General features: G+C 38.1%; 2 protein-coding genes and 1 pseudogene across 15 annotated transcripts in view; 2 read left to right on the plus strand and 1 right to left on the minus strand.

Annotated features, from left to right (window-relative positions):
- LOC147832338 (uncharacterized) overlaps positions 1 to 952 on the minus strand; it is a 1057-nt pseudogene extending 105 nt beyond the window's left edge.
- Positions 1 to 13868, plus strand: part of flvcr2b (FLVCR choline and putative heme transporter 2b) — a 343389-nt gene that overhangs the window by 297126 nt on the left and 32395 nt on the right. The gene's annotated exons all lie outside the window — the stretch shown is intronic.
- The window catches only part of batf (basic leucine zipper ATF-like transcription factor), a 79239-nt gene that overhangs the window by 47958 nt on the left and 17413 nt on the right, over positions 1 to 13868 (plus strand). For 9 of the 14 annotated variants that reach the window (XR_015517829.1, XR_015517826.1, XR_015517827.1 and 6 more), the window contains one exon: positions 7999 to 8103. Coding sequence is in view for 7 of the 14 variants with exons in the window: in XM_087297477.1 (XP_087153603.1) it covers positions 8014 to 8103 (90 nt within the window). In the remaining 7 variants the exon portion in view is untranslated. 14 annotated transcript variants of the gene reach the window in all.

A 13868-nucleotide genomic window follows, 5' to 3' on the forward strand; every position in this document is an offset into this window, starting at 1 on the left:
TTCGACTGGTTCCGCACAGCTCCTCGTCCCCTGAGTTTTGGCTGGTTTCGCACAGCTTCTCATATTCTGAGTCTCGGGTGGTTCCACACAACTTCTATCCTTAAGTTCTTGGCTGGTCACTCACAGCTCCATGTCGCCTGAGTCTTGACTGGTCCAGCATAGCTCCTCGTCCTTTAGGTCTTGGCTGGTCACTCTCAGATCCTTGTCCCCTGAGTTTCTACTGGTCCCGCACAGCCCCTTGTCCCCTGAGTTTCGACTGGTCCCACACATCTCCTTGTCCCCTAAGTTTCGACTGGTCCCACACATCTCCTTGTCCCCTGAGTCTCGGCTGGTCCAGCATAGCGCTTCATCCTTTAGGTCTTGGCTGGACACTCTCAGCTCCTTGTCCCCTGAGTTTCCATAGGTCCCGCACAGCCCCTTGTCCCCTGAGCTTCGACTGGTCCTGCACAGCTCCTTGTCCCCTGAGTCTTGGCTGGTCCCACACAGCTCCTAATCTTCTGAGTCTCGGCTGGTCCCACACAGCTCCTTGTCCCCTGAGTCTTGGCTGGTTCCGCATAGCTCCTCATCCGTTAGATTTTGGCTGGTCACTCTCAACTCCTTGTCCCCCTGAGTTTCAACTGGTCCCGTACAGACCCCTTGTCCCCTGAGGTTTGACTGGTCCCACACAGTTCCTCATCCCCTGGATCTCGGCTGGTCCCACACAGCTCCTAATCTTTTGAGTATCGGCTGGTCGAACACAGTTCCTTGTCCCCTAAGTCTCGACAGGTCCCGCACAGCTCCTCATCTTCTGAGTCTCGGCTGGTCCCACACAGTTCCTCGTCCCCTGGATCTCGGCTGGTCTCGCACAGCTCCTAATCTTCTGAGTCTCGGCTGGTCCCACACAGTTCCTCATCCCCTGGGTCTCGGCTGGTCCTGCACAGCTCCTAATCTTCGGAGTCTCGGCTGGTCCCATACAGCTCCTTGTCCGCTGAGTCTCGACTGGTCCCGCACAGCTCCTTAACCCATAGGTTTCCGCTGGACCCACCCTGCACTTTATGCAACAGTCTCCACTGATCCTACCCAACCTTTCTCTCTCAGCTCATCTCCAGACTTCAGTCAGTTTTCCAGCCCAGTCTCTGATCCATCCACATTAGTACCATGCTGTTGTATCACCACTAAAGTCCATCTGACCATCCATTAGCTCTGCCAGACTCCTTTGGACATCCAGCTCCACATTGTGCAGTCGTCCACTTGCCTCCATCTTAAGATCTCCTCCAACAGTGGCTCCTTTTTCCACTTGGCTCTATCTTGATACTGAGCTGTTCTGGCTCCACTTCAGTCTTCCAGATCCCTGCCTCCGCCTCTGTCATCAGACCCATCCCGTTCACTTTGGTCCCCAAGGTGCATGTTGTATCTACGTGCTGTAGCTCTTCATGTTGCTGTGTTTGTCAGGGTGTTCTGAGTTGTAATAACATAATTAAAATATTTTGAACATGCAAAACAATAAATTTTAAAAATATAATTATAAAAAAAAAAACTAAGCATATTTTTCAGTGTTTCTCAACCACATTCCTAGAGGACCACCAGCTTTGCACATTTCCGTGTCTCCTTAACCAAACACATCGGATTCAGATTATCAGCTCATTAGCAGACACTGAAAGACCTGTAATGAGTTCGAGAGACAAAGGGAGGCATCCAAAACATGTAGTATTGGTGGTTCTCCAGGAAAGTGGTTGAGAAACACTGTTGTAGTGGAAAGTGTAGTTTTTTTCTTATTTTCTATCTAATGCAATGACATTCAGGCATTTAAAGTGTTAAATAGGTTTATGAATACATGTGTGTATATATATATATATATATATATATATATATATATATATATATATATATATATATATATATATATACACACACACACACACACACACACACACACACCAAAAATATTTGTATATATATATAAAAAATGTAATTACATAAAATATATTAATATATATTAAAAATATGTTCACATTGCTGTTTGTTTTTATAATAAAATCTTATTTCCAAATTATTTTTAAAGTTTTTGTTACAATACAACAGAATTATAATATCAACATCCAAGTCAAAAGTCTTTTTAAAAAATTGTTAATAAACTAAATATGTTTACAGACAGTAGAGTTGTTTTGATAAAATCTAGCTTTAAATGCCACTTTACCCACATGTATATCATCTAATGACATGCATGCATTTTAAAGAGTAATATTTAGGAAAGTTCCCAAATATTATTTTAAGATGCAAGTGATCCTCCTGCCATCTCTCTGTTTGTATGTCCTCTTTATGCATGTTCATTGGCTGTGCTGCGTATGAGACTTCATGCAAAGTTTCCAAGAACCATGTGACTTCCAGTCTAGTGCATATAGAGGTTTTCTATCTACGACCACATCACACGTTGCTAATGAGACAGAGAGAGAAAGAGAGGGAGTGAAGCAGAGCAAGAAAGAAAGAAAGAGTGCGAGCTGCCGTCTGTACTCATTCGCCGGAGGATCGCGATCACTTCACATGCAGTCTCATAAAGTCTGAGACGCTGAGAGAAACACACACAAGACGCTGAAGGAGGTCAGAGAGTTCGCAGGGACTGAAGTGGCATGGCTCAGGGCTCTGACAATAACGACACCAGCTATACCAAATCACCCTCACCGGGCAATAAACAGGTAGGAGAGATTTACCAGCAATATGCATACATGCATATCATATAGCTCAGCGAAGATGCACTGAGAATGTTATTTACATTGTGTCATTAACGTAAATATCATATCAATAAGTATTTATAGATTATAAACAAAGTAATATGTTTTATAACATTTAAACACTATAATATAGAATAAAAACAAAATACAGTAAGAAAAAAATTGTAATATATATATTTTTTTAAAGTGGTTGCAAAAAAAAAATGGCTTGAATTTAAACAAACTACTTAAATTAACTAACTAAATAATGTTATTTAATAATATCAAAAGGTAACGCTGTTTAATATTGTCATAAGGTAATTGTTTGCAACCACTTACCTTAAAAAAGAGCAAATGCAATAAAACAAATATAAAATAAATTAGATTACAATAAAATAAAATAAAAATCATTTTTACTCGTTATTATTATTATTATTATACAGAAAAATAAAATATTCAAAAAATATATACTTTTTTAAAACAATTTATTTATATGATTTTACTATTTTTATATATAACTCAGAAAAATATATATAACAATATTAAAACATTTGAGTTCTGTCATAACATAAAACATTACATTATGAAAATGTCACAATACTTTCATGCCTGCCTACTTGTTTATTTTTAATTGGTTTTAATTTTAATAGTCGACAATGAAACCCGATGCAACATGCATGTAATACAAAACTTTCAAATAAAGTCCGATTGCAAGCTTAAATCCACATAATTGACTGTAGATTTCACATGCATTCCACAGACCATCTGTGTGTGCATGTTTCTATGTAGATTTGCACGTGTGTGAACGAAAGATTATGACTCAGTGGAAGTCATGAGGCTGATGGTGAATATAATCTTCAGAACGAGCCGTTCACACATTACTGAAACCCTGAGATGCTTTACTTCAACATTTACATAGGTAATCAGCTTTAGCACTGAGCAACTGACTATAACTATAAAGCTGCATGTAGTGAGAGTTTGAGAGTTAGGATGGCATGAAGCCATAAGAGTTGAAGGTAAAAACGGCCACGACATCCTTTCCAACATCACTGGACGACATAAGAGATAATTATCACACACACAAAGAGAGAGAGTGTAACTTCCTTCACGTGCTTCATGCATCTGCACACTTCAGATGAGATCCTGTTTTTATGTGCATCTGTCAGTTTTAAGATTTTTGAATGGTGTATTTTCAGTCTAATGGAAAGAATACATGCAACATGTACTTTTAAGTGTTTCTTTTGTCACGCTTTAGCAACGTGTGTCTGTAGATTTCAGCTACAATACATTTAAAAAAAAGTTCTAAAAATGATTTTTTTTCCCACTGTAAATCTCCACTTCAGCAGCTCTTTACAGTTTTTATATCTGTATTCTGAAGGTTTAACCAAGGGATTTGTTTATATATAGTTTGCCTGCATATATACATTTTACGAAGAAAAATGTGATTATTTTACCCCTCCGGTTGTTTTTTTAAATCTCTGAATTAAGCAGAGAGACAAAGAGATTCTCTAAATATTAAACAGTAATTTTAGGTATTTTAAATTTTATTTAGTTAATATTTTATTACAAAAATATACGCAAATTAGTGCATATTTAAAAGAATAGTGTGTCTTTGTTGAACTGGTGAAGCATAGTGATCACTATAACTTATTTCTTTACCCTATTCACATGTATTGTCTTGCCTTAAATGGATAGTTCAGCCCAAACATTAAAATTGACCAACTCATGCACATATTTTAATGTGCCTAAGCATTAATTTCTGCAAAATGTAAAAATTTTTGCTCTGGGTACATTTTGTGGCGCTTTTCAGATGACAATTCCACTAGAGGGCGCTGTCTCTTTTCAATTTTATTCCTATCTGTATTCTGATGGTTGTTTACCTGCATATATACAGCATTTTATTTCACAAACAAAAATGTGACAAAGAAATCCCCAAAATCGTTTAGGTTTGGGAAAGTTGTAGACATTAATAACTATAATCGTTGGGTTTAGGTTTGGGGTAAGTGCAGACGTCTATAACTATGATGGTTGGGTTTAAGTTTGGGGAAGTTATAGACGTTAATAACTGTTATGTTGGGTTTTGGTTTGAGGAAGTTTTAGACATTAATAACTGTGATAATTGGGTTAAGTTTGGTGAAGTTATAGACATGAATTACTGTGATGGTTGGGTTTAGAGTTGAGGTAGGTGTAGACATTAATAGCTGTAATGGTTGGATTTAGTTTGGGGAAGTTATAGACATTAATAGCTGTAATGGTTGGGTTTAGGGTTGAGGTAGGTGTAGACATTAATAGCTGTAATGGTTGGATTTAGTTTGGGGAAGTTATAGATGTTAATAACTGTGATGGTTGGGTTTAGGGTTGAGGTAGGTGTAGACATTAATAGCTGTAATGGTTGGGTTTAGGGTTGAGGTAGGTGTAGACATTAATAGCTGTAATGGTTGGATTTAGTTTGGGGAAGTTATAGATGTTAATAACTGTGATGGTTGGGTTAAGTTTGGTGAAGTTATAGACATTAATTACTGTGATGGTTGGGTTTAGAGTTGAGGTAGGTGTAGACATTAATAGCTGTAATGGTTGGATTTAGTTTGGGGAAGTTATAGACATTAATAGCTGTAATGGTTGGGTTTAGGGTTGAGGTAGGTGTAGACATTAATAGCTGTAATGGTTGGATTTAGTTTGGGGAAGTTATAGATGTTAATAACTGTGATGGTTGGGTTTAGGGTTGAGGTAGGTGTAGACATTAATAACTGTAATGGTTGGATTTAGTTTGGTGAAGTTAAAGACATTAATAACTGTGATGGTTGTGTTTAGGGTTGGGGTAGGTGTAGGCGTTAATAACTGTGATGGTTGTGTTTAGGGTTGAGGTAGGTGTAGACATTAATAACTGTAATAGTTGGGTTTAGTTTGGGGAAGTTATAGATGTTAATAACTATGATGGTTGGGTTAAGTTTGGTGAAGTTAAAGACATTAATAACTGTGATGGTTGTGTTTAGGGTTGAGGTAGGTGTAGACATTAATAACTGTAATAGTTGGGTTTAGTTTGGGGAAGTTATAGACATTAATACTTGTAATGGTTGGGTTTAGGTTTGTCAAAGTTTTAGACATTAATAACTGTGATGGTTGGATTTAGTTTGAGGAAGTTATAGATGTTAATAACTGTGATGGTTGGGTTTAGGGTTGGGGTAGGTGTAGACGTTAATAACTGTGATGGTTGGGTTAAGGGTTGGGGTAGGTGTAGACATTAATAACTGTGATGGTTGGGTTAAGGGTTGGGGTAGGTGTAGACATTAATAACTGTGATGGTTGGGTTAAGGGTTGGGGTAGGTGTAGACATTAATAGCTGTAATGGTTGGGTTTAGGGTTAGTGAAGTTATAGACATTAATAACTGTGATGGTTGGGTTAAGGGTTGGGGTAGGTGTAGACATTAATAACTGATGGTTGGGTTTACGTTTGGTGAAGTTATAGACATTAATAACTGTGATGGTTGGGTTAAGGGTTGGGGTAGGTGTAGACGTTAATAACTGTGATGGTTGGGTTAAGGGTTGGGGTAGGTGTAGACGTTAATAACTGTGATGGTTGGGTTAAGGGTTGGGGTAGGTGTAGACATTAATAATTGTGATGGTTGGGTTTAGGGTTGAGGTAGGTGTAGACGTTAATAACTTTAATGGTTGGGTTTAGGCTTGAATTAGGTGTAGATGTTAATAACTGATGTAAGGCACCATCTTGCCGACAACATAGTTTTGGCATTTGGGTCTCCATAACTTCAAGTTACGCCTCTAACATACTACAAGTTACCCCTCTTTAATGTTACGCCCCAGTCCGCAGACAGACACTGCTCCTAGAAACTGAAGTCAAACGCATGTTTAGTACAAAAATGTAAGCTAAAGCACATATTTCCCATGAGCCTGTGTGGAAATTTCATCATCATTTACTCCTCCTCCAAACCTGTTTGAGTTTCTTTTTTCTGCTGAACAAGAAGATACTTTGAAAAATGCTTGAAACGGATAACAGTTGGCATTCATAGTAGAAAAAGAAAATGCTATGCAAGTCAATGACTGTTTTTCTACATTTTTCATTATATCTACTTTTGTGTTCAACAAAATAAAATAAAATAATGAGTAAAGATTCATTTTAGCATGAACTATCCTTTTAAGACACATTCATTAAACTATGAATGTCAGTGCAATAATCAAAAAGATCTCATTTGTACTGAAAAAATATTGACTTTCCAATCAGTTTGAGCACTTTTGATGAACTAATATAAAGTAAACTTTCTTTATCCACTAAAAATGAATGAAAATGTTCAACTGTTTAATTATTAATACTTTTAGAAGCGGTAAATGTTTTTATCATTACGCTGCTCAGCTGTTTCTCTATCAGTGCTTTGCTGATTTCACCTGAAACTGCGCTGGTCGTAGACATTTACATGCAAACGCTTCTGAAGGGTCTTATAATGTGGGAAATTTTCATGTGGAAAAAGTCGCTGATTCTTGTGGGTTCAGTAAAGAGCGTCATTGCAGACTGGGGCTGTGGGAAAAGATTGCCCTCTGTCTTTAAAAATGTCACCTGTCTACCACAACATGCGATAAACGTGCAAACCTGGAGGTGGCTTTCAACCACAGCCTTAACTCTTATATTACTCTTATATTAGCAAACCTGCAAAAGTCACATCACAGGATTTTAAGCAACTTCAAGTGAATTTAAACCATTTAAGCACAAGAAATCAAAAAGTTTCGCAGTGGCCCTTTGACAAAGATCAACTGTTTAAATATTTATACAATGAAGACTACAGTGGTATTTAAGGTTGATTATTAAAATTCTTTACCTCAATAATATTAGACTCCACTGAAAACTGTGCTGTTTATTTAATTTTTATCTTTGTTCCATTTTTTTATCAGTGCTTTTATTTATGATTTTTTTATTTTTTTATTATTATTTAGTACACTATATGCAGATATACACTACCTACAAAATTATCCCAAACAAAGTGAAATCATACATTTTTTCCAATTAGAGTCATCTTTGATTTTGACTTTGAAATTGTTCATTTCACATATATAAACATACAGTTCTCTCAGGGCTCTCTCCCGGAACAGCATGCCAAGCCTGCTAACATTGTCAAGCAATATGTGTGAACTCTTGAAATGTTACCACTGGGAAATGTGGAGATTAACTTGAGAAAAACTTCTCTAAAGTGCGTGCTGGTCAATTCTGGTATATGACACAAAAAATACAACTTGGTTTAAGAGAACATCTATTAGACTGAACTGAAAATGACGAACACATGAACTGCTGTGTGCTGATCCTCAGGGTTCATCAGACGACATGAGGAAAGTCATGAGGAGAGAAAAGAACCGCATCGCGGCGCAGAAGAGCCGAATGAGACAAACACAGAAAGCTGACAGTCTACATCTGGTGAGGACATGCATGCATTTATTACCACACAATCACACTATAATGCTGCTACACTCTCAATAATAACATTAACACAAGCTTTGTATTCTGTGCAAGACCTAATTTTTAATAATGCATCAATATAAAATAAATATTGGCGTAAATAAAGCAGTTAATTATTAAAAGTATTAAAACGGACAATAAATATCATTTACAGATTCTTTACTTGTTCTCAAAACACAAAGCAAGATGTACTGAGGAATGCTGAAAAAAAACAGCCATTGACTTCCATAGTATTTTTTGTTCCTGCTAAAGATGTCAGAGATTGATTTTTCATTTAACAGACAAGAAAAATTCATAAAAATGTACATTTTTGTGTGAATTGTCTCTTTAGCTTTAACTTGAACCATAAATAGTGTAGGTGTTTCATTCAGTTAGAATTAAACTACATAAAGCAGCTCTCCTGTGAGTTTGTGTTGTCCCGTGTTGCCAGATCGCAGCTTTCCTTCATTATTTTATAAATGCAGTTGTGGGGGTTGCTTGTTACTTTTTGATCTTCTGTCAAAACATGCGATGGCTACGAAAATGTTTCTTTCTGATGAATTCACTGTTTACGGAATGCAAATTTGGCAACCTGAATACTGCTTCAAGCGAGCGAGTACTGCTGCTGCTGGCAGCTAGCTCTCTGCAACTCTCACATGGTCGCCCACTGAAGCTAAGCAGGGCTGCGCCCGGTCAGTACCTGGATGGGAGACCACTTGGGAAAGCTAGGTTGCTGCCGGAAGTGGTGTTAGTGAGGCCAGCAGGGGGCGCCCAACCTGCGGTCTGTGTGGGTCCTAATGCCCCAGTATAGTGACGGGGACTCTATACTGCTCAGTGAGCGCCGTCTTTCGGATGAGACGTTAAACCGAGGTCCCGACTCTCTGTGGTCGTTAAAAATCCCAGGATGTCCTTCGAAAAAGAGTAGGGGTTTAACCCCGGCCCACTGGCCTCTGTCCATCATGGCCTCCTAACCCTCCCCATATCATGATTGGCATATCATCACTCTGTCTCCTCTCCACCAATCAGCTGGTGTGTGGTGTGCGGTCTGGCGCAAAATGGCTGCCGTCGCGTCATCCAGGTGGATGCTGCACACTGGTGGTGGATGAGGAGATTCCCCCCCCCATTGTGTAAAGTGCTTTGAGTGCCCAGAAAAGCGCTATATAAATGTAACGAATTATTATTATTATAAAACAGTCTAAAGCAGGGATGCCCAAACCTTTTCGTATGAAGGGCCAAAAACCCAATATCATTGCTGTGGGGCGAATTAACTAGTGCAGTATAATTTTTTTAATTATAACTTGTTACAGTGGAACAGTGGAATCAATGCTGAAAACACTAGTCAAGCAGAATCTTTACTTTATAATCTTAAAACATTTAATTAAAACCTAAATTTCTGTAGCTAAGCAATAAAACATTCAATAAGATATGACGATCTCTTAAACATCCCCATCATTCTCCTTCTCTTCTCAGATAGGATGGCAAGCCAAAACTAGGGATTAACCGGTTTCACTATTAACCGCAATTTAATTGGTCACGGTTAATTAATCGTAAAGGCTTCTCAACATCGTGTTTTTGCACGGAACAAAAATGCAGCAACTAAACAAAGTTATGCCAACTGTGCGCTAGTTTGTACACTGAGACTAATAACCACGCAAAAGGGCTGCACGATTAATCGGAAAAAAAGATCACGATCTCGATTCGACCCTGCACACGATCTTAATTCAGCTTTTCTACGATTCCTCCAATGATATTTTCAAGATCAGGAGAGAAGCTTAAAGGCAGTCGCACAAGTCTTCACAGGAACATGAACACCTTCAAATGGCGTTAAAAGTGTCACATACTGTATTTATAATGTATAATTCTGTCAGAAATGTATTTTTTGTCTTATAAGGTTCTATCTGACATTTTTGTCAAAATTTAGTTATAGACATATTCTTATTAATTGACAACTTATTGTTTACATTTTAAGAGTTTTTAAAAACAAAAACAAAAAAACAAAAAAAAAAAACAAATGTTGCACACATACTGTTTGCTATATGGATTACAAAAACTTTGAAGAAGTTCAGAACGCAGAGAGAACCTTACAATTTCAAAGTGACTATGTTTGAGAATTACCAATAATAATAGCCTACTCATATTAACCTTTATTTTACATCTAAAGAATCGTGAGAAAGAATCATGATCTTGATTTTAAGCAAACAAAATCATGAGTCACATTTTAGCCAGAATGGTGCAGCCCTACCACGCATACTGGACTAACTATGACTGAGGCTATTAATTAAGGCAAGCTTGTTCAAGTTCATAATTTCCAATGAAGGGACACGCACATGCTTTTCAGGCGGACCTATAGTAGTTGAGATGACAGGGGGCATTTGTGACCGCGGAAACTGACAGGTTTGCAAACAAACTTAAACCCACTTACAAATAATGGCGCCGGTGAGAGAGATAACGTTGATCCACCAGCCGAGATCAATCGAGTGTTTTCGGAGAGAGTGCTGAAAGATCAAGCCTGTTTCAGACTGCAAGCGTGAGCAGCGCATGTTTTTTTTTTTTGGTGTCCATGTTAACATGATGTCAGCGTGAGCCATGAGGCATGAGTGTCCTTGAAGCAGCAGTGCCGTGATCGTTTTGATCGTTCTGGGTCTATTTATTTGTCCAGCCTCTAATAAAACGACAATGCATTGATGATGACCAAAAACACATTGAATGACAGTAAAAAGTAGCAATTTTACCCAATAAGTGCATCAATAATATCCACAGATTTTAATATAGTCAATCAAATGAACTTTTAAAACGTTAACAAATATTTATTTAGGCCTGAATTACAGAACCAAATTTTTTTAAATGTAGTTTTAAACTAGTGGGATTTTGAAATCAATGAATGCAAATAATCGTGATAACCGTGAAACCGTGCGTGATTATTTCTTAGACTATAATCGTACGACCAAAATTTATAATCGTTGCATCCCTAGTCAAATCAAAGGTTACCATGGGTCAACTTTAGAGACCCTAGTTTGGGCATCTCTGGTCCAAAGGCACATCACATATTAGTCTAAATGAGAAGATTGTCAGTCCCATCTTAAAGATGATAGGGGTTGGGATTCCAGCAATTTATACAATTCAATCCAGAATGATACTTTCATTCATTTTGTTCAAGTTTTAAGTTGTCATCGAGCTGGAAATTTTTCTTGGAACTGGCAACCCTGATTTTGTCTTACCCTGGCTTATTGAATAGCAGAAATAAACCAATGTCAAAAGAAGGCGGAGCCTCAGAGCCACGCCCACTTGTTACATATTCACCAAAATGCTAATTTGACAGTGTTGCTTTTTAATTTTCAAGAACGTTGGCTACTTGATTTTGTTCAAAATGACACAATTGTTTATTTCTACTTGAAACGTGAGGGCTTTTTATGCATAAATCAGTTTAAACACAGTTGTGTGGCAACAGTGTATGAATATAACCTCCCTAATGGTAAAAATGAATTCTTTCTACATTATTTTATAATCACACTTGATAAAAACAGTCTGCAGAAACACTTTGATTGACATTCTTATCTTTGTACGTGTCATCAGAGCGGGAAAGCCCCGCACTTTAGTGACAATCTCTCCCTCATTAGCATAGACAGCCCTGAATGAGAAGCAGCGATCGCCATTAGAGCTTTGAATCTGCCACTATGCTGACACACATGCATTTGTAGCTCCGCCCTCTTTTAAAACGAGCACAATCTTATTTGAATTTAAAGCAACAGTCACTAAAATGGCAGGATTAGCATCAAAGCCTAAAAGGGGCCATTTCAAAGACTTATAAATCATTATTAGTGTGGTATTTTGAGCTGAAACTTCACATACAAACCAGATACCAGAGGCTTATTTGACATCTTATAAAACATGGAATAATAAGACCATAATTTTGTTATAAAACCAAGCATTTTTTCAGAAATGTGGCAATAAAACAAAGACAGATCCCACTGTGCGTCCAGCTGTGTTACAGGCATGAAGCCGATGGACTCGGACTGTATTTACATGAAGCTTTACTGACCATGTGGTGATGCGTCACGGCTTCTGTCGTGCTTCACACTTGTTGTGGCTCTGGTCTTGTTTGCTTCAGATTCTGGCATTAATTACATGGCGTGGGTGAAATGCTCAGCGGCCGCGCATCTAGTAAATTCTCTGTAATTTATCAAGAAAACAACAACAACAACAACAACAGTCCTTAAACTGCAGGGCTGATTTGTGAGTCTGCTTGAGGAATCGTGATGCGTTCGGTGACTCCAGCAGCAGCAGCACACGCCTGTCTAACAGTCGCACCGTTTAGATTGCATTTAGCTCTTACTCAAAGCCAAAACCCTCCATCACTTTCATTGAGCATCTGTGTGTGTGTGTGTGTTTGTAAGCGTATATGTGTGTGTGTATGCGTGTGTGTGTATCAAATGGGTGTTTCCCTCTGGTATTACTCATGTCCTTTCACTCCTCGCATGCACATGATGATCCAAGGGCTCCACAGACCCTGTGTGCAGTCACGCTTGTATAAGTGTACCGTTGAGGACAAACTTGTTGGGCTTCCTGTGAATTTTTTAGTACTTTTTCAAATATTTCTGTGCTGTTTAACTGAGAATTTTACATCTAATTTCTAATAATGGATTTCATTCATCTTTGCTGTGATGACAGCACATAATATTTGACTAGATGTTTTGCAAGACTCTAGTATTCAGCTTAAAGTGACATTTAAAGGCTTAACTAGGTTAATTAGGCAAGTTATTGGACAGCACTGTAGAAAACGCTGGATTCCACGCAATCAATTTGTGTTGGGACAACATGGATGAATTAATTTAACTTAATAGTTCTGCTAATTTAAGTGGATTGAACATAAAACAAATAAGTTGTCCCAAAAAAAACCAAGGAAATTGTGTTGTTTGAGCTTGTTTTAAATAAGCAGTTTGAACCATCATTCATTCATTTTCTTTTTTCAGCTTAGTCCCTTTATTAATCAGGGGTTGCCACAGCGGAATGAACCGCCAACTGATCCAGCATATGTTTTACTTAGTGGATGCCCTACTCAGTAGATGGCCTACTTGGGGAAGTCAGGTTGGCAGCTTTATTGATTTGAAGATGTGATTCGCTCAAAAATGAAAGTTGTGTCCCACCAATTAAATCCTGCATGACTGACTGAAACGAAGAAGAAGGTGTTTTTTTTTTTTTATTATTCACCTTTTCTCACATTTACATCTTGCGTGTCACGTTCAGTTATGAGACCCGTGAGACATCAGTAATGGCACGCAAAGTTTGACTATCCACAGTAAAAAAGATGAGATTTGAGAGTTATGGTCGGGAGTATTGAAGGAAATATTGTTCTCGAACATGATGCAGAATATTTATGCCGCTTCTTTGCCTTTTTTAAGCCAGATATGGTGGCTCAGTGGTCACCTCAAAGCAAGAAGGATGCTGGTTTGAGCCCCAGCTGGGTCAGTTAGCATTTTTGTGTGGAGTTTGCATGTTCTCCCTATGTTGGTGTGGGTTTCCTCCGGGTGCTCCGGTTTCCCCCACAGTCCAAACACATGTGCTATAGGTGAATTGAATAAACTAAATTGGCCATAGTGTGTGTAAAACACATGCTGCAATAGTTGGCGATTCATTCCACTGTGATGACCCCTGATGAATAAAGAATCTAAGCCAAAAAGAAAATGAATGAATGATGGTTGCATTGAAAAAAAATTTAATTATTAACAAAATCTCTATTTGTGTTG

The sequence above is a fragment of the Danio rerio genome, chromosome 20 (assembly GCF_052040795.2).
Source record: "Danio rerio strain M-AB ecotype USA chromosome 20, GRCz13ab, whole genome shotgun sequence".
Taxonomy (NCBI): Eukaryota; Metazoa; Chordata; class Actinopteri; order Cypriniformes; family Danionidae; genus Danio; species Danio rerio.